The 24,770-nt window shown below is 45.2% G+C and overlaps 1 protein-coding gene across 1 annotated transcript; it reads right to left on the bottom strand.

Annotated features, from left to right (window-relative positions):
- Positions 1 to 4,489: 4,489 nt before the first annotated feature.
- Positions 4,490 to 8,781, bottom strand: LOC123188601 (ankyrin repeat domain-containing protein 13B). Its single transcript, XM_044600763.1, has 3 exons — positions 8,632 to 8,781; positions 6,837 to 8,547; positions 4,490 to 5,095 (listed from the first exon to the last, which is right to left on the bottom strand). The coding sequence occupies exons 2-3, from the start codon at positions 8,469 to 8,471 to the stop codon at positions 4,763 to 4,765; spliced, it is 1,968 nt and encodes a 655-aa protein (XP_044456698.1). The 5' UTR covers positions 8,472 to 8,547; positions 8,632 to 8,781; the 3' UTR covers positions 4,490 to 4,762.
- Between the last annotated feature and the right edge of the window lie 15,989 nt (positions 8,782 to 24,770).

Genomic DNA, 24,770 nt, shown 5'->3' with positions numbered 1-24,770 from the left:
TCATAAATTTTCATATTTGAATTTTCTCAAATTTGAAAAGAGGATCAATTTGGTTTTAATATTTTTCTCTCCAGTTATTTCCAATATTTAAAATAAAAGAGAGAAGATAATATGACTTCTTCAAAAGAAAGGAATATTGGAGAAGTAAATTTAAAATCAAATTTATATTTCATATGGATTTTATGGGCTATTTTATTTGAATTGGAAAAATATGCATTTTTAGGCGAGAAAAATGTTCACTTTGTTCTAAATAATAGGTTTAGAAGGTGAAAATTATTTCTGGTATTTTTAGATTTTTTTTATATTTTATTAGGATTTTATTCGGGCGGAATTTTTTTTTTAAATCGGATCGACTAGGCCGAAACCCAGCCGGCCCATCCGAGTCGTCGCCGCCTTGCTCGCTTGCGGGAACCGGACTCTCACTGGAGTCCGGGTCGGCCTCCCCTCCGCGCCCTGTCGCGCAAGCCGAGGACCCCTCGGGGCCTCTTTAAAAGCCGCCGCCCCGCCGCCCCTCCTCCACCTCACCCCGCCGCAGCCGCTGAGCCGCTTGCGCCACCGCCTGCCACTGCTGCCCGTCGCCGCTGTGTGCCACCATCGCCACCACTGTGTGCCGCCGCCGCTCGCCGAAGCCGCCCCTCCCGTGCCGTTCACCGAAGTCGCCGTGGAACACCGCCGCCCGCCGGTTTTTGGTATAAAACCTAGATCAGTTTTTTTTTTAGGTTTTGTCGGTTTTCCTTCGGTTCAACGGAAGATCGGTTTTTTTTTAGTTCGCTAATTAGCGAACATTCACTCAAATGCCACTGTTAGCGAACGTATTCGTTCGTTCGTCCCTGATAGCGAACATTCATTCGATAGGTTTTTATTTTTATTTTATTTTCGGCCAGGGACCTATCCGCGATTATTTTTTGTCACAGATCAGTCTCTGATCTTCAAACTCTCGCAACTTTTTGCCCGTTCGTCCAAATCCAGTGAAACCAACGCCAAAATCTTCGTCTCCATCCCCTCTTTCCAGATAACCAACTTGAACATGGTTTTGACAATTTAAAATTTGGTTGCAAGCAGATTTGAATTCGAACTTCTTTTTATCATAGTTTGAGTTTCGTAGCTCTGATTTGGTTGTTTCTTTTTGCAAATCGAAGCTCTTTAGTTGAACTTTCAGTTTGGATCTTCTCATTTGAGCTTTACCCTTGCATCTTGTGCTTCATTGCTTATGTATGCTATTGTTTGTTCATGATAGATTTTCTGGAGTGTGAAGCGTGCTACTACGAGTCAGTAGGGTTTTCAGATCGTTGGCAGGGCAAGTAACACTTTGATCATATCCCTCATTACCCAGTTTTTATGCATTAGTCTCAATCCTCAAACACTGCATGAGTAGGATCTTTTAACATGTGGGTTTCGGGAAGTAGTTGTTGAGGTAGTACCTATTGCCCTTTTATTCAAACCTTGGGAGTTACTACGTTACGCTATTTATACTTTGCTATGCTATGCTCGTAGACATGGTTTGGTTTGAGTGATTCATGACAGTTGTGAGTATTATTATGAACTAAGGGTTTTACTTAAGGTGGCTACTTTAACACACATCTGGGTGGATTGGTTTGTGGGCACCTGGGGAAATCCAATGTTGTCCAAAGGAGAATCCCGGGGTATCCATGTGATTTTTCCTATGGTTCGCCACCCATACTCAAAGGGATCATTATGTTATTCATGCTGGAAACTTTTGTGTGCAGCCACAAGCCATTATGGGCTCTGGCATAGTTGAGTAAGTTGTGGGAATCCTTTCCATGATGGGCTAGCAGATGTAGGGGATTGTAGGTGTACCGGCCTATCTATCGGTTAAGGGGACCTCTTCGGAAAGACTGTGTCTCGGTTATCCGTTTCTCAAACATCATGTAGTGCGAGAAATACAACGGAGGAGATCGAGTCTTGTTAGGAAAAGTGCGCAAACCTCTGCAGAGTGTATAAACTAATCATGGTTAGCCGTGTCCCCGGTTATGGACATCTTGAGTATCTGGTGCTTAAATTACTATGTTGATCTCATCACTTTACTTAATTAAATTGTTGGGTTGATGATTATTAATTTTGGGATTGAAATGGAGTTACCATTCTCAATGTTTTCAACAAACTTTGTAGTTAAATAAAATATATTCATTTGTTGTAGGGAAAAACTAGCTTTCTGCAAAATTAACCATAGAGCCTCCACCAGCCATATATGCATATAGTTATAGCTGTTACTTGTTCATTGCTCTATAGTGTTAACTTGCTAGCATATTCCATGTGCTGACCTACACAGGCTGCAACGTATTATTTTGCAGAGCTTTCAGACGAAGAGTAAGGTCGCTAGGTCGTTGTCGTGCACTCAGTTATGTCGTTGGAGTTGATGGACTCATTTACCTTCAAAGCCTCCACTGTTATCTTCATTAGATGGCCTTCAGCCATATTATTGTAATAAGTACTCTCTTTGAGACATTTGATGTAATAAGTGTGTGATTGAACTCTGTTATAAATCCTTCAAGTACTGTGTGTGTCAGCATTACCGATCCAGGGATGACAGTTATACACAGAGATTTGACTGTTTGAGGTCGGGTCGCTACACCCCTCCTCACTTACCCCTTCATGGACTAGCCTATATATACTCCTTCCCCTTCCTCTAGTTAGGGTTAGCATTGTGATAGCTCATTTAGAGATAGAGCTTTGCTCATCCATCCATCCATCCGGTTACACTCCATCGAGAGATCGCGGCCTTTTTGGATAAGATCCACGCTTGGATTCAAGACCCCTCACGGGAAAACCCCTCAAGACCTTCTCATGGAGATGAACTAGTTACCATTTGTATCGTCCTTTGTTAACTTTGGATCGTGTATCTCTCTTTGCCTTCAAGGATCTAGCACATGTGTGATTGTTTCTTATTGATTTGAGTGTTTCCTTTCGTTTCCCCTCGTGATTTTCCTCTTATGTTCTTCGTGTTCTTCGTGGAATCCCCTCCAAATCGTGAAAGATCGGCCCCTAGGGTCCCACCCTGCATCACTTGTCTAAGGCAGATATATGAGCGCCATTTGCTTTTTCCAAAGTTTTCTTAATGCATTTGTATTCTTTACCTTTCTAGCGTGTATTTTGCTTCCGTTGTATCTTAGTCTCTTAGTCATAAGAGTCATGTATGTATTCATTCATTAAATTTAACTCTTCGGAGTTGTTGTATATTTGTTGTTGCGAATCAATAATGGAATTGTGGTGTGATACTTACCCACCCACAAAGCGTGCATGCCACCACATTCACATTGTGTAAGGTGGCATCTTAGAGTCCATATTATGCGGATGCTAGTGGAAGTGCTAGATCTGAATTGTGTCAGTCACGAGGCGCTATTGATATGAGGGTTGAATTTGGGTAAATCTCCTTGTATGCACCATCTGAATCATCAATATATGCGCTTCCGGATGGATATTGGCAGGAAGATATCTCGACAGATTCCATTTAAACACACACACACACGCACACACACATACACACGTGCGTGCGCACGCGTGATCAATGATTGAATTTTGGGATGTGGGAAATTAGGATACCATTAAATGATAGAATTTGTTGAGTGTGTCGGCTAAACAAATGAAATGTGTTCATATTTGTTAACTTTAAGTTAGATGAATTAGGATCACTGACGTTTAGGGACAAACACTGATTTTAAGGTGACTTGTGGTCATTACTCCAAAGAAAAAAAAATCTAAACGGACATGGGTAAACCCGATTAGGCCGCTTAAGCTCACACGTCAATGACCCTGGTTGTGTGAGAGGATTTTGTTTGACCGTGTGCATCTTATTTATACAGAGACTGGATGTAATATTTAAATCTTTTAAATAATATAAAGCATCTTTTTTCAAGAAAAAGGTTAGTCGCCCTGAGTCACCCAATTTAAACTCATCGAATCTCAGCCCGTCTATTTAGGATTTTGCCACGGAGATGCCTTTTGAAAGAAAAATTGTGAAGCCTCTTAGTCGTGCAATAGCAACCAAATTGATAAGATGACTCGTGATCCGATAAGTTAAGAGGTTAGACGCCCGCATGGACAGAGTTTTCTATAATAATGTGGCCTCTTTTTCAGAAACACTGTACAACCCGGACCAAAAGAGTTTTCCATAATAATGTGGCCTCTTTTTCAGAAACACGGTACAGAACAGACACTCTCAAACACGTAGACACATTCATCACTATAAACACACAGGTATGCATCTACGTATCATAATCCTATGAATCAAATACTTCTATGAGCACACCTTGCTATCGACAGAAACGTCACCTCCCACTTAAAAAATATTCCGCTTTTGTAAGATACCAAAGCTTCAAACATGAGGTTTGAGGTTTGATCCCTAATGAACTCGAGATACCATTACCCTCCTAACCATCTCTCATAATAATAATAATAATAATAATAATAATAATAATAATAATAATAATAATAATATGGCTCTGACGGCTCAATAAGAACACTGCAAATATCAACAAGCCACCTAGCAATGCTGCAGCAATATTAATCAGGGTTGGAATCATTTGGGTTAAACGAAAGAATGTTAACAACAATTATTTTATTACATCGAAACTAGACAAGCGGTTGTTTCTCGACATTCGACACATGTTGCCTGCAGCAGGTCGAAATCCTCAAACCTTCCCACTCATCATTCCTGTTAGATAGAGGATATCACTGAGTATCTGCTCCTATAACGAATGACACCCGGCAAACCCGCGACATATCCCAGACCACCAAATATAACCTAAGACGCGGTTCTGCCTTTCTTTGACTTGTTCTTGTTTTCTTGTGTCCTCTTTTTCTTCTCTCCTGGCGTAGTCCAGGCATAATCAGCAGGGATAACAAAGGGGTCTTGGATGTCCTCCACACGGTTGCTGGGACCTTGTGCTGTCGAGAAGTTCTGGCGGTAAGGAGCCTTGATCCACTGAACCCAGGAGCTTGAAGACGTCTGGGCTCCTGGGCTCTTGCAATTGTCAGGGCTGGAAGGAGGTGTGCTGAACTCTTCTAATGGCTGTAGCTCTTCAAACTTTGTGAATGTCACAAGAACCCTGATTGTGGGTACAACTGGAATGGCAACCTAAGACAAATAACGTGTTATTGAATTGCTTCATCAGATCCACATTAACCCAACAGTGGTAATTCAACAAAGAGCAAACATTAAATATTAAGTATATCAAGAATGTTATCAAGGTTCACGTGTAACACGGACTATGATGGCCCAGAAAGTCCCAGGTTATGCATATGATCTGAAATGATCCAGAGCCAACATAGGATTCTTCACATGAGGCTGGCATGGATGGAAATGTTCCTATGAAAACTAGTACAGTACAAATGAATTCTAAGGAAAAATTCCTATGTATCGTAATCCTACGAATAATCAAACAACCGATGCAGGAAAAAATTCCTGAGGATTAGAATCCTCCAAAATTCCTTTAGGAATCCATTGAATCAAAGAGGCCCTCAGTTTGTGGAGATCAGAGGAACATATACAAAGATTAAGGATTGGATTAAGAGTCAAACATATTTCTATAATAAGCATTAAATCACAAGGAAAAAAGAATGCACCATTGGAATGCGTTTTCATGGATAACATCAAAGCATAAAGTTCTGCGCTGTTGTTAATTCAAAGTTTCAAACCGCTAAAGGATAAAACATTATCAGTTATTTGATCAACATATTCAAAAAGGGCTTCAAAATGAAACACAGACAAATAGAGCTAACAAAATGAAGGTGCGTGGTTTTCTTTTTCATGACAAAAAACATCTTAACTAAACACGCAGGTTATTGCAGACCGCATTTATCAGGAAAGGAAACAGACATCCACAAATTTGATCCTTAGACTTCTACTCCCTCTGTAAAGAAAAGTAGTGATCTAAACGCTCTTATATTTCTTTACTGAGGGAATGCATGGCAAACTACAGGTTGTGTAGCATATTATCAAGAAATAAAAAACAGAAGGGGTTGATAGAATATGTTATACAGCATAGATGCACTGAAGTCCAGAATCACGAGCTACTAGCAAACCAAGAAACAAATAAATCTGCAATTTATTAACATACAGCCTATTTGAATTGTTATGCATCTCACGTTCAGCCAGAAAAAGTTATGCCTCATACCGTTGTTATTTTTTTTCACAATACAGGCCAGAAGAGGAAAACAAATAGACGGATTTTTTTTCAAAACTCATGCATAAAGCATCTCTTAGTATAAATTAAAGAGTTAGACAGATAGATATCATATATGGGGTGACACTCATTCAAATCATAGTTCAAAAAGGGCCTTGGCTCTAGGCAATAGCAAAACACCTAGCACTTAATTGCGCTTGATGTGTGCATAATTGCACTTAAGCATGCGCTTTGGTCAGAAAAGTGCAACGCGATGGCAAAACGCACATTTAATGCCTAGCGCATTTTTAAACTTTGATACAAATACCAAATAATCACATTTGTAGTAAAACTGCCAACAAGGACTAAATTTTATTTTCAAGTATCCACATGAATCTACAGAGCGGTGTCTTGTGTATGCCTAACCAATGATAAGGATACATAGGTGTACAGATATGTTAACTACGGTTACGATTCTCTAATAGTTTTGTAACAATTGGCAATGGAATTATATGATGATAAAATTTCTCTTAAGTGCCAAAAGTGGCATGGCATGAAATGTACATTTTGACAAATAATTAAATGTACAGTACTGTCAAACTCTCAAACAACCCACTGGATTAGTGTAGCTCCAGCAACCAAGAATAAACATTACATTTGCTAACTTTGCAGTGAAGACATTGCATCATGAAACATTTGATTTTAGGCTCTTACCTTGACTGGAAAAGTTTCTGGAGGCAGTTTTGTGGTGAGTAGATCCCTCAAACGACGGATTGCCTTCACCTTGTTTGCAAGAATATCAAGTAGTGGCAAGAGCTCCTCAGTCCTCAGAGGGAAATTAGGGGACAACCAAAGAACAGGCCTTAGACCTTTCTTATACTCACTTTCTTTGCTACTTTCTTTGCGCCTATGTCCATTCTCAGAAGTTGCAAGTTTACGACAGTCCTTTTCCTTGCCATTTCTGTTCTCATCCCTTCTCACTATATCCACTGAATGTCTTCCTGGTTTAGTTTGTACATTTGATGGAGATGCAAGGCGGAGGTCGCTAACCTTCTCATCTACACAGAGCGAACTTCTTGGAGGTGCCATCTTCTTTGTCATCTCTAGTTTACTAATGCCAGTTTGACCCCTCTTTCCCCAATTACTAAACCAACCTTTCTTATCATGCTTACTCTCCCCATTTCCAGAGATGCTCAAATCCTCAATTGGTATTTCCCTCTCCCTTGGCTCAAAGCAACTATGCCTAGGACCTACAAAGGTGTCGGACTGGCTGTCACCAACAGCATCTGAAGAATCCATCTTAAGCGCAGATTCCAGCTGCCTCTTCTCCTCGTCAGTCAGTACATCATCGAACCCCTCACTCTCAGTATCATTCTCATTGCAAGCTGAAAAGAATTCCTCATCCGTCATAGCACCAGGAACCCTCCTTGACTTAACACTCACCATAACATGGTGCATGTCATACACCTTAGCCTTCCACAAGCCAACAGCCTCTGTCCTCTCCTGCCGCCGCCATGTGACCTGTGGAAGCAGCACTGCTTGAGTGACATCTATCCCCGGACGGAAGATATTCGTCTGTGACATTGCGGTGACCTCCTGCTGGACCTCTGCCTCGGAGGCCGGCGCGCCAGCACCTTCAAGCGCGTTCATCACCTCCTTATCTTTGTGGTTAATCATGCACAAGGACCCTGGTGGCACCTTGCCGTCCTCCGAGCCCTCCCCAAGAAACAGAATAGTCTGGTCAGAGCGCTGGATCTTGAAGCCATCGAAGCCTGCAAGCGTCATGTCCGCACGGAGGTTGGCCCCGCGCTTCCAGACCCTGTAGGTATCCGAGGGCGCGATGCGGGAGATGAAGGGAATGACGGAGCTCTCGAAGTGGAATGTGATTTCCATGTAGAAGTCGCGCATCCGGCGCATGGCGGCGACAACACGGGGCAGGCGGCGGCACCATTTGGCCCAGGCGAGAGGCTGGTAGTGGCGCACGATGACGCGTGCGAGCGCCTCCTCACGCGCGCAGATAGCCTCCTGGAGCGCGCTCCAGCCATGCTCGTTCTGCAGGCTCCAGTCGGCCCCCGCCGCCATGAGCATCTCAGCTGCCGCCGCGTCGCCGAAGCGGACGGCGAGGTGGAGCGGGGTCTCGCGCCCAGGGACGTCACGCCGGTCGAGGATGGCCGAGACAGCCTCCGCTCGCACCTCCTCGGCGATGGAGTCCGCCTCCGTCCGGATCTCCTCGGGCTTCCGAGCCTGCGGGAGCGCGTCTAGCACGCGGCGAAGGGCAGCGTGGTCCTGCATCGCCACGGCGTGGTGCGCTGGGCTCTGCGCATACCTCGCCGCGTCAACGCCAGCCATCGCGCCGCGACCACCGGCGCAACTCCTGCGAATCCGGGGACCGAGCCTCGCCTCTCCGTAGCCCTATTGCCCTGATCTGTAACGCCACGCAAATAATTGAGTGCAACGGAAGGGGCGAGAAGCAAGCAAGAATCGATGGAAGGATCCCTTGCTTGCGCACCAGTTCCCCTCCAATCCCAATCTTGGGGCTCTCGCCTTGCCTATCTATCGGGCTCACTCCCTCGTGTCTTCTCTCTCTAGACTCAGCCTAGGACCGAGGGAAAGTATTGACATCTAGAAGGGGGGGGGGAGGGGGGATTGGGCTTGTGTGTTGGGCGGCGACGAACATTGGGAAACTCTCCCTATCATTTGATCGTGGCAATTTGTCGGACAGGCAGTTTATAGCCGGTACTTGACAACGAAGCTCAACCTCCGCATGCACTACAAAGCAAGAACGAATTAATCCGGTAGACATTGTTGAGTATATGTATTGTGTCCATATTTTGTATCGGGTATGTCTCTTAATTTCTTGTATAGCTGAGGTTTGATCCATTTTTGTACATCATATATACGTGTCTATGCATAAAGAGCAATACATCGTGTAATTATATATGGTATCAGTTTTTAGGTTTTACCCATAGTCTTTCGCTGCCGCCGTCGCCGCGCACCTTCTTCGCGCCGCCGCCTTCCCTCCGCCACAGTCTGCGCACCCCCGCGCCGGCCGCCGGCCATCCGCATCGCGCGATCCGCCTGTCTGTGTCGCTCCACCCGCGTCACTAGCCGCCGCCAGCCCGCTTCGCTCGTCACTAGCCGCGTCGAACCCCGCAAGCCGCAAGCCGCGTCGCCCGTTCCCGCACGTGTGTCGCCCATTCCGCTTGCTAGCTGCCGCCAGCTCGCTTCTGCCATCCCGCAATGTCGCATCGCCCGTCGCTGCCACGCCTTGCTACTACCTGCCTCGCCCAAAGCCGTCACACCCGAGCCGCCGAGCCGTCCCACTCTCGCCATGTCATCCGTCACCTCCTCCGCATCAACCAACTCCAACCCGTTCGACGACGCCAACCCTTCTGACGTCAACGACATCCGCAACCTCAACATCTTTGAGCGGGTGCCGGTTCGTCTCTCACAGGCGGACTCCTGCTACTACACGTTGATGAGGACATCAATACCATTGTTACACCCACTGCCCCTACTGCTATACATATTGGACCAATTACTAGAGCTCGCGCACGCCAATTGAATTACTAGGTACTTTCGTTTCTTGATAACGGTTGTAATGTTCACGAGAATATGATGCTGCCTAAATTGGATACATTTGTTTTGTTTACAAATGAAGGGCCTAGCTTGGACAAGAAAGATGAATCTTGGAGCAAGTTCAAGCATGAAGATGATGGCATGCGCAGGGAAAACAAGAATGACGTTACAAGTGATGATTGTAGGACTTTGAAGCCATCATAATAAGTGCATAAAGCCTTGAACGAAATATACAAGATGCCATTTCATAAATGTCGTCCAGAGGCTATTCTAGGTGCTACTTCACCTTATTATTGGACCAGGCCCATGTAATTTCGAAATACTTGATTATAGGCTATTTTTAGAGTCCGTATGTGTGGGGAAATAAGAGTTATGGTTGGTTTCGGACCCCTCCCCAAGGGCCACAAAATCCCCCCCCCTCTTCCTCCATATATACAACCCTTAGGGCGTCGTTTAGACTTTGGGTTTCGTTTAGATTAAAAGTTCGCCATAGTTGCAACTTCGCGTACTTCATTTGTCTTCAACGACCAGACGAAGGCGTCACAGGACCCCACCTTCATTAATAAAGCTTTCCTCTTGTATTCGCAATATCCAGATTGCAAACTCAGTTTCTTACTCGTTCTTCGTTTTCTCACAGGAAACAGACCCTCATGGTCAGGTTGATCATGCTATGGCGTGGTCAATAACCCTTCGGAAGTTGGTTTAGCGATTGCTAATGCACGATGTCTCGCACGTTCGTAGTCGGACCTTCAAGGTTAACTCCCACAAAAAATGATAGCCACCATCTCATCGAAACATCGGGACACCTTCGCCTCTATCAAGTGGTATCAGATTTTCAGGTTGCTCGGTGAGATTTTATAGTTTTTACGTAGTTTAGATCGAGTCTGTTCTTCATACCTACAGTCCACGAAAAAGCCAAAAAAATTAGGGTTAGTTCATCATATCGGAACCAATCTGAGCCTTTGCATAATCTTTTTAGGGTTTTGCATTGTTGAATTTGCGGTTGCATCGTCGTGTCTAGTTGCTGGTCTTAGTATCTAGTCCTTCCGCCGGTTCCGCCTCGCGCAGCCGCCTCCAGCCAGCTGCGACTCTGGGTCAACCTCCCGCATGTCGACTCCGCCCCGCGCGCCGCGCCTCCCGCACTCGGCCGGGTCGCCGAGCGCCCGCTGGTCGGCTGTTCCGGGTCGCCTCCCCGCGCCCGACCCAGGCGGCTCCGGGTGTGTAGCGACCCGACCTCAGATGGTCAAGTCTCTGTGTTCAATGTCATCCCTGGATCGGTAATGCTGACACACACAGTACTCGAAGGATTTATAACAAAGTAGCAATCACACACTTATTACATCGAATTTCTCAAAAAAGAACTTATTACAATAATATGGCTTAAGGCCATCTAAATAAGATAACAGCGGAAGGCTTGGAAGATAAAGTGAGTCCATCAACTCCAAGGGCATAGCTGAGTGCACGACAAATGACCTAGCGCACCTTACTCCTCGTCTGAAAAGTCTGCAACATGATATGTTGCAGCCCAAAACGGGCCAGCACAAGGAATATGCTGGCAATGTAACACAGTAGAGCAATAAACAGATAATGGATATCACTATATGCATATTTGGCTGGTGGAGGCTCTATGGTTACAATGTTTTTGCGAAAAGCCAATTTTCCCTACTACAAAGAAATATATTTTATTTAACTATCATGGTAGTTGAAACATTGAGAATGGTACCCCCATCTCAATCCCAATTAAAAATAATTATCAACCCAACAGATTAATTTAGAGTGATGAGATCCATATGATAATCCAAGAACCAGATACTCAAGATGTCCATAACCGGGGACACGACTAATCATGATTAGTTTGTACACTCTGCAGAGGTTTGCGCATTTTTCCCCACAAGACTCGATCTCCTCCGTTGGATTTCTCGCACTACATGGTGTTTTAGAAACGGATGACTGAGACACAGTCTTTCAGAAGCATTAACTCTAACCCCGGTTAGACAGTACCAACCTACATCCTCTACATCTGCTAGCCTACCACTCGAAGAGGTCATGCAACCTACTCAACTATGCTAGAGCCCATAATAGCTTGTAGCTGCACACGGAAGTTTCTAGTATGAAAAATCTTACGATCCGTTTGAGCCTGGGCGATGGACCATAGGAGGATCACACGGTATAACCCCGGGATCTCCTAAGACAACACTGGTATATCCCAAGGTGCCCAAACCAACAATCCACCCAGATGTGTATTAAAGTTGCCACCTTAAGTTGAACCTTAAATTAGACACTCACATCTGTCATGAATACACTCAAACCCAATCCACGTCTACGAGCATAGCATGGCAATTTAAGCATAAGGTAGAAGTAACTCCCAAGAGTTTGATAATAAAACAAGTAATAGGTTCTACCTCATCATCTACTTCCCAATACCCACATGTTAATCACAACCTAATCATGCAATGTATAAGGATGGAAACTAATGCATAAAAACTGGGTATGAAAAAAGTATGATCAATGTGTTACTTACCTTGCTGGCGTTCTGCAAGTCCTAGAGACTCGTAGTAGCACGCTTCGCACTTCGAGAATTCTATCGCAATAAACAATAGCATACATAAGCAATCAAGCAAAGATGCACGGGTAAAACTCAAATAAGAATATCGAATCTGAAAGCTCAACAGAAGAGATTTGATTTGCAAAAAGAATCAAATCAAACAGAGCAACGAAACTCAAACTACGAAAGAAACAAGATCTGTTTGCTAATCTGGACTAAAGTCAAATTTTACAGTACCAAAATCTTGTTCAAGTTGGTTAAACACAAAGAGAGCTTCGAGACGAAGATCTAGGCACTTGTATCACCCGATTTGGATAACCGAGCAAAAAGATAAACTAAAACGAAGATCAGGGCAGAAATCAGGATCGAAAATAATCGCGGAAAAACCCTGGAAAATAAAACGAGACGAACAGGCTAACGAACGAACGTTCGCTGTCTGTGGTTAACTGACGAACAGTGTTTGTTAAAACGAACGTACGGACAAATGTCCGCTATTTAACTAAACCGAAGGAAAACCGAACAAAACCGATCTAAATAAAAAAAAATCTAGATCTAGGGTTTCGAAAAAACCCGACGGTTTTTCCTGAGAAAAACCGGATGGCGGCGGCGGAGCGCGACGCTAGGGTTAGGGCGCGAGGCGGCGGCTTGGGCCTCGGGGTCGCGGGCTAGCGGCTTATAAAGCCTCGGCCGGAGGATGTCGGCTCGGGCACGGCCCGGTTAGGTCGGTGCATTTTTTTAAATATATCCTGACGCAGAAAAACAAACAAAAGAAATACTAAACGGAGTCCAAAAATCCTGAAATAAATTTTTCACGGTCCTCTAATAATATTCCGGACAAAGTAAACATTTATTTGGGCCTCTAATGCAAATAAAATAGCAACAAAAGTCCAAAAGAAATATTTATTGGATTTTAATATTTTTACTCCAATATTCCCTTTATTTTGGAGAAGTCATATTATCTCCTCTCATATATTTTAATATGAAATAGTTTTTGGAGAAAAAAATAAACCCAAAGTGACCCTTGTTTCGATATTTGATAAAACTCAAATATGAAAAACATGAAATCCACAACTCTCTCCGTGGGTCCTTGAGTTGCTTAGAATTCCGAGGATCGCAAAGCAAAAATGCAGTAAAATATGATATGCATGAATGATCTATGTATAACATTCCAAATTGAAAATTTGTTACAAACCTACCCCCCTTAAGATGAATCTCGCCCTCGAGATTCGGGTTGGCTAGAAAATGGGTGTGGGTGGTCTTTGCGTAAATCGTCCTCTTGTTCCCAGGTAGCTTCATCCTCGGTATGGTGGCTCCACTGAACTTTGCAAAACTTGATAACCTTGTTGAGTGTAACTCGGCTGGCAAACTCGAGAATCTTGACTGGTTTCTCCTCATAGGTTAGATCACTGTCCAACTAAATTGCTTCCAGGGGCACTGTATCTCTCAGAGGGATATCGACCATCTCTGCATGGCACTTCTTCATCTAGGAAACGTGAAAAACATCATGAACTCCTAACAGTCCCTCGGGTAACTCCAACTTGTATGCAACCTCTCCCACACGTTCCAAAACACAGTACGGTCCTACAAATCTCGGGTCTAACTTTCCCTAAACTCCAAAACGCTTAACTCCCCGGAGCAGTGACACACGAAGATATGCTCTGTCTCCAATTTCATAGACTACCTCCTTGCGTTTTGAGTCTGCATAGCTCTTCTGTCTGGACTGAGCTACCTTTAGTCTATCTCGAATTAGTTCAACCTTCTCTTCGGACTCCTTGATCAAATCTGGTCCAAACAACTAGCGGTCTCCAACTTCATCCCACATCAATGGTGTTCGACATCTTCTTCCATACATGGATTCGAACGGTGCCATCTTCAAACTGGCCTGGTAGTTGTTGTTGTATGAGAACTCCGCGTAAGGAAAATTATCATCCCAACTAGATCCATAATCTAGCACACAAGCTCTCAACATGTCCTCCAAAATCTGATTAACTCTCTCAGTTTGTCCATCTGTCTGCGGATGAAAGGCTCTACTAAACTCTAGCCTGGTTCCCAAAGTCTGGTGCAGTTGGTGCCAAAACTTTGAAGTAAACTGTGTTCCTCTATCTGATACGATGGTCCTCAGAACTCCGTGCAGACATACGATCTTGGTCATATATATCTTGGCCAACTTCGCACTGGTATAGGTGGTTTTCACTGGGATAAAGTGAGCTACTTTGGTCAAGCGATCCACTACTATTCAGATAGAATCATATCCCGATCGGGTCCTGGGTAATCCGGTGATAAAATCCATGCCAAGCTTTTCCCACTTCTGTTCGGGTATCGGCATAGGCTGCAGTAATCCTGCTGGCTTCTGATGTTCTGCCTTCACTCTTTGACATTCATCACATATGGCTACATACTCGGCAATATCCTTCTTCATTCCAGTCCACCAGAAATGCTCCTTCAAATCCAAATACATCTTGGTGTTTCCAGGGTGTATCGAGTATGGCGAGTCATGAGCTTCCTGTAGTATCAACTTCCTGATGTCGGCATTATTGGGCACATAAACACGGTCCTCAAACCACAAGGTGTCGTGCTCATCTTCACGAAAACCTTTGGCTTTTCCTTTGCTCATTTTCTCCTTTATTTCAGTTATTTCTTTGTCATCCTTCTGTACTTCTCGAATCTTTCCCAATAATGTTGACTGAACTTCCATCGTCGCAACAAAACCTCTAGGAACAATCTCCAAACGAAGTCCCCTGAGATCCTCTGCTAACCCCTTTGGCAATTCCCCGCTTACGAGGGTATTTATATAACTCTTTCGGCTCAAAGCGTCTGCTACGACATTGGCCATGCCTGGATGATAATGCAACTTCATATCATAATCCTTTATGAGCTCCAACCATCTCCTATGCCTGAGGTTCAGCTCCTTCTGTGTGAAAATGTACTTCAAACTCTTATGACCCGTGTACACATCACAATGGTTTCCAATAGGAAAGTGTCTCCAGGTCTTGAGTGCATGCACTACAGCTGCTAACTCTAAATCATGTGTGGCGTAATTCAACTCATGCGGTCGAAGTTGTCGTGAGGCATATGAAACAACTCTTCCGTCCTGCATTAGTACTCCTCCAAGTCCTAAGCGAGAGGCGTCGCAATACACTTGGAAATCCTTGCGTATATCTGGCAGAATCAGCACTGGGGCTGTGGTTAGACGTTTCTTCAACTCCTGGAAACTTGCTTCACATTCTTCAGTCTAATGGAACTTGGTGTCCTTCTTCAACAACGTCGTCCTGGGCTTCGCAATCTTAGAAAAATTCTCAATGAATCTCTGGTAATATCCCGCGAGTCCGAGAAAACTGCGGATCTCTCCAACTGAGGTGGGTGCCAACTATTCAGTGACTGACTTAACCTTGGTGGGGTCTACTACTATACCTTCTCCTGATATAACATGTCCAAGGAATCCAACTTCCTTCAACCAAAATTCACATTTGCTAAATTTAGTGTATAGATGATGTTCCCTGAGCTTCTCGAGAACTAAACGCAAATGTTCCTTGTGCTCCTCTTCATTCTTTGAGTACACCAAAATGTCATCAATGAACACCACACCGAACTTACCCAAGAACTACATGAACACCTTATTCATCATACTCATGAAATAGGCAGGGGCGTTAGTCAATCCAAATGACATAACCATATACTCATAAAGCCCGTACCTTGTGGTGAAAGCTATTTTTGGTATATCCTTTTCTCGAATCTTCAACTGATGGTATCTTGATCAAAGATTGATCTTGGAAAAGACTTTAGCTCCTTGTAGCTGGTCAAACAAATCATTGATCATCGGCAGCGGGTACTTGTTCTTGATCGTTACTTCATTCAATGCCCAATAATCAACAACCATTCTCAGAGACTTATCCTTCTTCTCAACCAAGAGCACTGGGGCTCCCCATGGTGATGAACTTCGTCGAATGTAACCTTTCTCCAACAACTCATTAATCTGCTTCTTGATATCCTCTAGATCATTTGCGGGCATCCGGTATGGTCTCTTTGATATTGGTCCGGTGCCTGGCAACAACTCTATCAAAAACTCAATGTCTCGATCCGGCGGCATGCCTGGTAATTCTTCTGGAAATACGTCCGGGTAATCCTTCACTACAGACACTTCCTCCTGAACAACTCTCGTGAGGGAATTTACTTGGGTCCTCCTTGGTACATGCTTGGATACATACTTAATCCTTTTTCCCTCTGGGGTAGTGAGCAGAATTGACTTGCTAGCGCAATCAATGTTTCCTCCATACTTCGATAGCCAATCCATTCCCAATATCACATCCAATCCTTGGGATTTCAAAATTATTAGGTCTGAGGGGAAAACATGGCTGCCAATGGTTAAGGGTAACCGGTCGCACCAACGGCTAGCCATATACTCTGCACCGGGTGATCTCACTAACAAGGGTGTCCTAAGGGCTAATGTGGGTAACTTGAACTTGTCCACAAATCCCCTTGAAATGTATGAATGCGATGCACCAATATCAAAAAGAACAAGAGCAGTAAATGACTTAACCAAAAACTTATCGATAACTGCATATGGCTGCTCTTCAACCTCCTCCACGTTTATGTGGTTCACTTGTCCCATGTTGAAAGAGTTGGGCTTCATCCCAGAGATTCCATTTCCATTGTCATTCTTCAACTCTGGACAATCATTGATGTAGTGTCCAGTCTTCCCGTACTTGAAACAGGTAATGTGACTCTGGTCCTTCTTGGCGGGTGTGGCTGGGTTAGAGCGGTTCTGATTGCTGCCTGCTCCATTCCCGTTCCCATTCTTGGGGCCACTGTGGTTATGTGAACTTCCTCCATTATGGGTATGGCCTCCATGGTTATGGGTATATCCTCCCGAGTTCGGGGTGAAACGGGGCTTCTGCTGAGCTCCAGAATTGTACTTCCCTTGTCCATACTTCCTCTTGCGGCTCTCAATCTACTGCTGCTTCCCTTCAATCATAAGAGCCTTATCTACAAACTCCTGGTAGTTGTTAAATGTTGCCACCATTAACTGCATGCTCATCTCATCATTCAACCCTTCCATAAACTTCTCCTGCTTCGCGGCATCTGAGGCCACATCATCAGGGGCATAGCGAGATAACTTACTAAACTCATCTACGTACTGAGCCACAGTACGGTTCCCCTGGCGTAAGTTCCAAAACTCACGCTACTTCATGCTCATAGCTCCAGTTGAGACATGGGCTGTGCGGAACGCTTGCTGAAACTGCTCTCAAGTGACATTGGCTATAGGAAAAGTAGCTGTGTAATTTTCCCACCATGCGGCTACGGGTCCATCCAATTGGTGTGTGGCAAAATGCACCTTCTCAGCATCTGTGCAACCGGCAGTGGTTAACTCCCTTCCAATCATGCGTAGCTAGTCATCTGCAACTATGGGCTCAATGCTACTGGAAAACACCGACGGCTGTAACCTCAGAAAACAGGCTAAGTTGTCAACTGGAGGTGGTGGCGGTGGGTTGTTGTTATTGTTGTTGTTGTTGTTGTTGTTGCCCTGATTCTGAACTAGTAACTGCATCATGTATTCTGTTGCTAGATCAACTAGGTGAGCTCTGGTGGGAAGGCAAATCCGGGGTCACGTCTCGGATGCATCTGATGGGTTTAGAGGGGAGAGATTAGAATAGAAAAAGGTCTAAGGAGAAAGCACTACCCATATGCACATGAGACAAACACAATCATATCACACCAAATCAGTATCAAGCAAGGGCACACAATCGATCTAACTATCATTACAGTGCTCGGACTGCTAATATATACATGAGGGGAATACTACTAATTATATGGTGGTCATCTAGAAATTTTGATCGGTGGAAGACTCCATGATATCCGCTTCATCTTTTTCTTCATTGTCATCATCACTACCATCGGGGTCAGAGTCGGTGTCGTCGATGATGATGTAGTCTTCAGAACGAATCTTCTTGGGTTCGTCATCTTCTCCTCCTGGCGCAGGGTCTCCCATAAAAACTCCTAGCTTCCTCACCAGGTCGTCATTCATCTCCACTAGTACCATCATTTCCTCCTCATATCCATCACGTGTAGACTTGAGTTCCTCTTCTAGCTCTATGATCCTGGTCATCGCCTTCTTCAAATCTATCAGGCTTGCGCACATCTAGTTCTCCTGGCGACGAATGTGATGATTTAACTCCTGGATGAAGGCTGCAATGGACCTGTCCTTCCTGGTGCTGATCATCTCCCATTGCTCATCTCTGTGCCCACATATCTAGTAGATAGTGTCTTTAAGCTCCTTTTGAGAAACTTCGCCGATGCGTCCCATGGCGATGTGGGCTGCCATGCTCTTTGCTAGACTCCAGGTTGGTGCATCAAAGGAAAATTCTATGGGCTCAGTGACTGGCGTGAATGTCCTTCCTGGAACTTGAACTCGAATCATCCAACGTTCCTCTTCTAGTAGTGTGGCGGTGTAGGTCCCGGTGAAGCTTGGTATTCCAATGTTCAGGTACCTAATGACTTCCTTCAAGTGTCGTTCAAAAGGTGTGCCTTTGTCCGACTGTGTAAACTTGTTCCTTGAGTCCGCCATCCTAAAGAGTAGAAAATGGAGAGGAGTCAGAAATGAGTAGAGAGGAGTGACCTATGGCTCATATTAGTGGTTGTGTCCTACATTCAGCGTGTGCTCTGATACCATCTTGTAGCGACCCAACCTCAGATGGTCAAGTCTCTGTGTTCAGTGTCATCCCTGGATCGGTAATGCTGACACACATAGTACTCGAAGGATTTATAATAGAGTAGCAATCACACACTTATTACATCGAATGTCTCAAAAGAGAACTTATTACAATAATATGGCTTAAGGCCATCTAAATAAGATAACAACGGAAGGCTTGGAAGATAAAGTGAGTCCATCAACTCCAACGGCATAGCTGAGTGCACGACAAATGACCTAACACACCTTACTCCTCGTCTGAAAAGTCTGCAACATGATATGTGGCAGCCGAAACGGGCCAGCACATGGAATATGCTGGCAATGTAACACAGTAGAGCAATGAATAGATAATGGCTATCACTATATGCATATTTGGTTGGTGGAGGCTCTATGGTTACAATGTTTTTGTGAAAAGCCAATTTTTCCCTACTACAAAGGAATATATTTTATTTAACTATCAGGTAGTTGAAACATTGAGAATGGTACCCCCATCTCAATCCCAATTTAAAATAATTATCAACCCAACAGATTAATTTAGAGTGATGAGATCCATATGATAATCCAAGAACCAGATACTCAAGATGTCCATAACCGGGGACATGGCTAACCATGATTAGTTTGTACACTCTACAGAGGTTTGCGCACTTTTCGCCATAAGACTCTATCTCCTCCGTTGGATTTCTCGCACTACATGGTGTTTGAGAAATGGATGACCGAGACACAGTCTTTCAGAAGTATTAACTCTAACCCCGGGTAGACAGTACCAACCTACATCCCCTACATCTGCTAGCCTACCAGTGGAAGAGGTCATGCAACCTACTCAACTATGCTAGAGCCCATAATAGCTTGTGGCTGCACACGGAAGTTTCTAGTATGAAAAATCTTACGATCCCTTTGAGCTTGGGTGGCGGACCATAGGAGGATCACACGGTATAACCCCGGGATCTCCTAGGACAACACTGGTATATCCCCAGGTGACCAAATCAACAATCCACCCAGATGTGTATTAAAGTTGCCACCTTAAGTAGAACCATAAATTAAACGCCCACATCAGTCATGAATACACTCAAACCCAATCCACGTCTACGAGCATAGCATGACAATTTAAGCATAACGTAGAAGTAACTCTCAAGGGTTTGATAATAAAACAAGTAATAGGTTCTACCTCATCATCTACTTCCCAATACCCACATGTTAATCACAACCTAATCATGCAATGTTTGAGGATGGAAATGAATGCATAAAAACTGTGTATGAAAAGAGTATGATCAATGTGTTACTTGCCTTGCTGACGTTCTACAAATCCTAGAGACTCGTAGTAGCACGCTTCGCACTTCGGGAATTCTATTGCAACAGAAAATAGTATACATAAGCAATCAAGCAAAGATGCACGGGTAAAACTCAAATAAGAAGATCGAATCTGAAAACTCAACTGAAGAGATTCGATTTGCAAAAAGAATCAAATCAAACGGAGCAATGAAACTGAAACTACGAAAGAAACAAGATCCGTTTGCTAATCTAGACTAAAGTCAAATTTTACAGTACCAAAATCTTCTTCAAGTTGGTTAAACAGAAATAGGGCGTCGAGACGAAGATCTAGACGCTTGTTTCACCCGATTTGGATAACCGAGCGAAAAGATAAACTAAAGCAAAGATCAGGGCAGAAATCGGGATCGAAAATAATAGCGGAAAAGCCCTGGAAAATAAAATGAGACGAACAAGCGAAGGAACGAACGTTCGCTGTCTGCGGTTAACTGATGAACAATGTTCGTTAAAACAAATGTACGGACAAACGTCCGCTATTTAACTAAACCGAAGAAAAACGAACAAAACCAATCTAAATAAATGAAATCTAGATCTAGGGTTTTGAAAAAAACAGGCGGTTTTTCCCGAGAAAAACCGGACGGCGGCGGCGGAGGCTATCTTGGCGTCGGGGTCGGCGGCGGCGGGGCGACGTGGCGGCGACGGCGGACGGCGGCGGTGGCGCGATGGTGGCGGAGCGCGACGCTAGGGTTAAGGCGCGGGGCGGCGGCTTGGGCCTCGGGGTCGCGAGCTGGCGGCTTATAAAGCCCCGGCCGGAGGACTCCGGCTCGGGCACGGCCCGGTTAGGTCGGTGCATTATTTTAAATATATCCTGATGCGGAAAAACAAATAAAAGAAATACTAAACGGAGTCCAAAAATCCTGAAATAAATTTTCATGGTCCTCTAATAATATTACGGACAAAGTGAACATTTATTTGGGCCTCTAATGCAATTTTGAAAAATGCATAATTTTTTTCCTAGTTCAAATAAAATAGCAACAAAAGTCCAAAGGAAATATTTATTTGATTATAATATTTTTCCTCCAATATTCCCTTTATTTTAGAGAAGTCATATTATCTCCTCTCATATATTTTAATATGAAATATTTTTTGGAGAAAAAAAAATTAAACCCAAAGTGATCCTTGTTTCAATATTTGATAAAAGTCAAATATGAAAAACATGAAATCCCCAACTCTCTCCGTGGATCCTTGAGTTGCTTAGAATTTTTGAGGATCACAAAACAAAAATGCAGTAAAATATGATATGCATGAATGATCTATGTATAACATTCCAAATTGAAAATTTGGGATGTTATAGGGTGGCCGGGTCGCCGCCACCGCTCCTCCCGGCTCTGCCACTCGATCCCGCCTTGTCGGCTACAGCTCTCGCCGCGAGCGCCCGCCGGCTCGTACTACAGCCGGGTGCCCGCCTGCCGCTCCAATAGCCCATGCCGGGTGGTAAAAAAGAGAAAAGTCAAAGGCGCCGGCTGGTTCAAAAAAAAGAGATAAATGCGAGACAGTTGCTCGTTCCTAGAGAGTCCGGCTGTCCAGCGGGCTGAAAAAGAAATGTGCGTTCGGCTGCCCATAGTCAGACAAAGAGAAGAAGAAAAAAGCATCAACTTCAACAAAGAAGACAAAGTAGTTGCCGGGAGATCCAACCCGACTACTCAGTAGTCGGCCCGAATCTCGGGGGCTACACCCAGCGGATGTGCTGACGCGCCCCCGCGAGGAAGAAGACAAAGTAGTTGCCGAGAGATCCATCCCGACTGCTCAGAAGTCGGCCGGAATCTCGGGGGCTACACCTAGTGGGTGCGCTGGCGCGCCCCCATGGAAGATTCTAAGAAACAAAAACAAGAGACAAAGGAAGAGTTTTGTCCGGCTGCTAGCAGCCGGCAGAAGAGAAGAAAGAAGAAAATGGGCACTGCCAGACGCCTCGCTGCCTGGCCGGCTATGCCAAGCCGGCTTGGCCGCGTCCCGCTCACCCCCTAGCCGGTCAAGCCTGACCGGCTGGACCCTCCTCGAGCGCCCAGAGGCTCGAGGGCTACACCCAGCGGGTGCGCCGGCATGCTCCGCGAGCGCCGAGCCGCGTCGGCTGTCTTCGGCAAACTTTGCCTTGCCTACACGAAAATCAATGTGAGCTCCTCACGCACATATTTTTGCACCATGAAAGCACGGATAACCTCGAGCGATGCTCGGGGGCTATCTCCGCATTTTATTACAGTTGCATCACTGTTTGCCCCGACCCCAGCCAGAGTTGGCCCAGGGGCTGGCCGTTTGGCCTGAAACGTTCCTTCCCACAGACGGCTTAGTAGCGTGCGCGGTACCAAAGGCTCATTCTTAGTCACAGACTGCAGAGTGGCTGTCTGGCTAGCAAGAGCGAATGCTGGAGGCCACCCATGCGAAAAACGTCTCGGGAGAAAAACGTCTCGCGGCGACCTGGCCATTTGCTTTATGAGTATCTGCTCGGTCGAATCTGCTCCCAGAGTCTGAGTACTGTACACTCCACTTCGCGGCCCACTCTCAGCCACAGACCGCAGAGCGGCTGTCCGGCAAGCGAGAGCACAAGCCAAAGAGTGGAGGGAACACAAAAAAGATTGAAGGGGGCTCGGACGAAATCAAGTCGTCACCCTCCGCATAAAACATGCAATGCTAAAAGCAATCATTTGATATATCTGTGTGGACTAACTTTGTCTTTTGCATGGTCATTTCCATGGGGAACCCCCCTCTTCGCTCGAAGGCTACACCTAGCGGGTGCGCTTGCGCGCCCCCGCCGGAAGCAAGTCGCGCCGGTTGCATCGACATCTTCTACATCAACACCCGCCAAGAAGCCTCCGCCCAACTTTGCCAAGTTGTCTAGAGGCTCAGGGGCTATTGTTGGGGTAATTGACCAAGGGTACCCCGAAGATGGCAAGACAATATTTCAAGACATCGGGGCTAGCAAATCCCCTCAATCTGACTGCTCAGGCCGCCCAGGCGCCCCCCTGTCCGACTGCCCGGGCCGACTCGCCACCCGGCCTGCTCCCTGTCCGGCTGCCCTAGCTAGCCGGCTGTCGACTGCGCCAACCAACGGGCTGCCCGAAGTCAACCGCCAACACCGACAAGACGGCCGTACCTGGCACTATTGACGAACAGTAGTGACGACATCATCTACAGTGTATCTGTCCCTGGGCACTGTTTTATAAAGTGCACCAGGGACAAGGAGGCATGCCGTAACACCCACGATGCGGCTATATCTCCCACGTGTCGGAGCACGACTTAGAGGCATAGCCGCATAGTAGGCATGTCGCAAGAGGGGTAATCTTTACACATCCCATGTACTAAATAAGAAAGGAATAAAGAGTTGGCTTACAATCTCCACTTCACATAATACATAAATATAGCATTACATCATCCAGATACAATCAAGGTCCGACTACGGAACAAATAAAGAAAGACAACCCCAAATGCATAGATCCCCAATCGCCCCAACTGGGCTCCACTACTGATCGAAAGGAAACAAAACAACACAACAAACACGATCTTCATCGAGCTCCCACTTGAGCTCAGTTGCGTCATCTGCACAGGCATCATCGGCACCTGAAACTGTTTGGAAGCATCTGTGAGCCACGAGGACTCAGCAATCTCACACCCTCGTGATCAAGATTATATAAGCTTATGGGTAGGAAAAGGTAGTGAGGTGGAGCTGCAGCAAGCACTAACATATATGGTGGCTAACTTACGCAAATGAGAGCGAGAAGAGAAGCAAAGCACGGTCGTGAACTAGAAGTGATCAAGAAGTGATCCTGAAACTACTTACATTCAAACATAACACAAGAACCATGTTCACTTCCCGGACTCTACCGAGAAGAGACCATCATGGCTACACACGTGGTTGATGCATTTTAATTAAGTTAAGTGTCAAGTTCTCTACAACCGGACATTAACAAATTCCCATCTGCCCATAACCGCGGGCATGGCTTTCGAAAGTTGAAAACCCTGTAGGGGTGTCCCAACCTAGCCCATCACAAGCTCTTACGGTCAACGAAGGATATTCCTTCTCCCAGGAAGACCCGATCAGACTGGGAATCCCGGTTACAAGACATTTCGACAATGGTAAAACAAGACCAGCAAAGCCGCCCGATGTGCCGACAAATCCCGATAGGAGTCGCACGTATCTCATTCTCAGGGCACACCGGATAGGTCAAGCTACGAGTAAAACCAACCCTCGAGTTGCCTCGAGGTGGCCCCGCAGGCTGCCCGGTTTGGACCAACACTTAGACAAGCATTGGCCCGAGGGGGGGGGGGGTTAAAATAAAGATGACCCTTGGGTTGGCCGACCCAAGGGAAGGGTAATAGGTTGTTAGGAAAATGTAAAACCAAGGTTGGGCCTTGCTGGAGGAGTTTTATTCAAAGCAAACTGTCAAGGGGTTCACATAACACCCAACCGCGTAAGGAACGCAAAATCAAGGAACATAACACCGGTATGACTGAAACTAGGGCGGCAAGAGTGGATCAAAACACCAGGCATAAGGCCGAGCCTTCCACCCTTTACCAAGTA

This window comes from Triticum aestivum, chromosome 2A, assembly GCF_018294505.1.
Source record: "Triticum aestivum cultivar Chinese Spring chromosome 2A, IWGSC CS RefSeq v2.1, whole genome shotgun sequence".
Taxonomy (NCBI): Eukaryota; Viridiplantae; Streptophyta; class Magnoliopsida; order Poales; family Poaceae; genus Triticum; species Triticum aestivum.
This window is presented reverse-complemented; position numbering and strand designations above follow the sequence as displayed.

Excerpts from the sequence above, each read along its gene's own strand:
- LOC123188601 (XM_044600763.1), bottom strand. The coding sequence starts at position 8,471 with ATGGCTGGCGTTGACGCGGCGAGGTATGCGCAGAGCCCAGCGCACCAC. Across the intron at positions 5,096-6,836 it reads CAGAAACTTTTCCAGTCAAG|GTTGCCATTCCAGTTGTACC; the intron begins GTAAGAGCCTAA and ends TATTTGTCTTAG.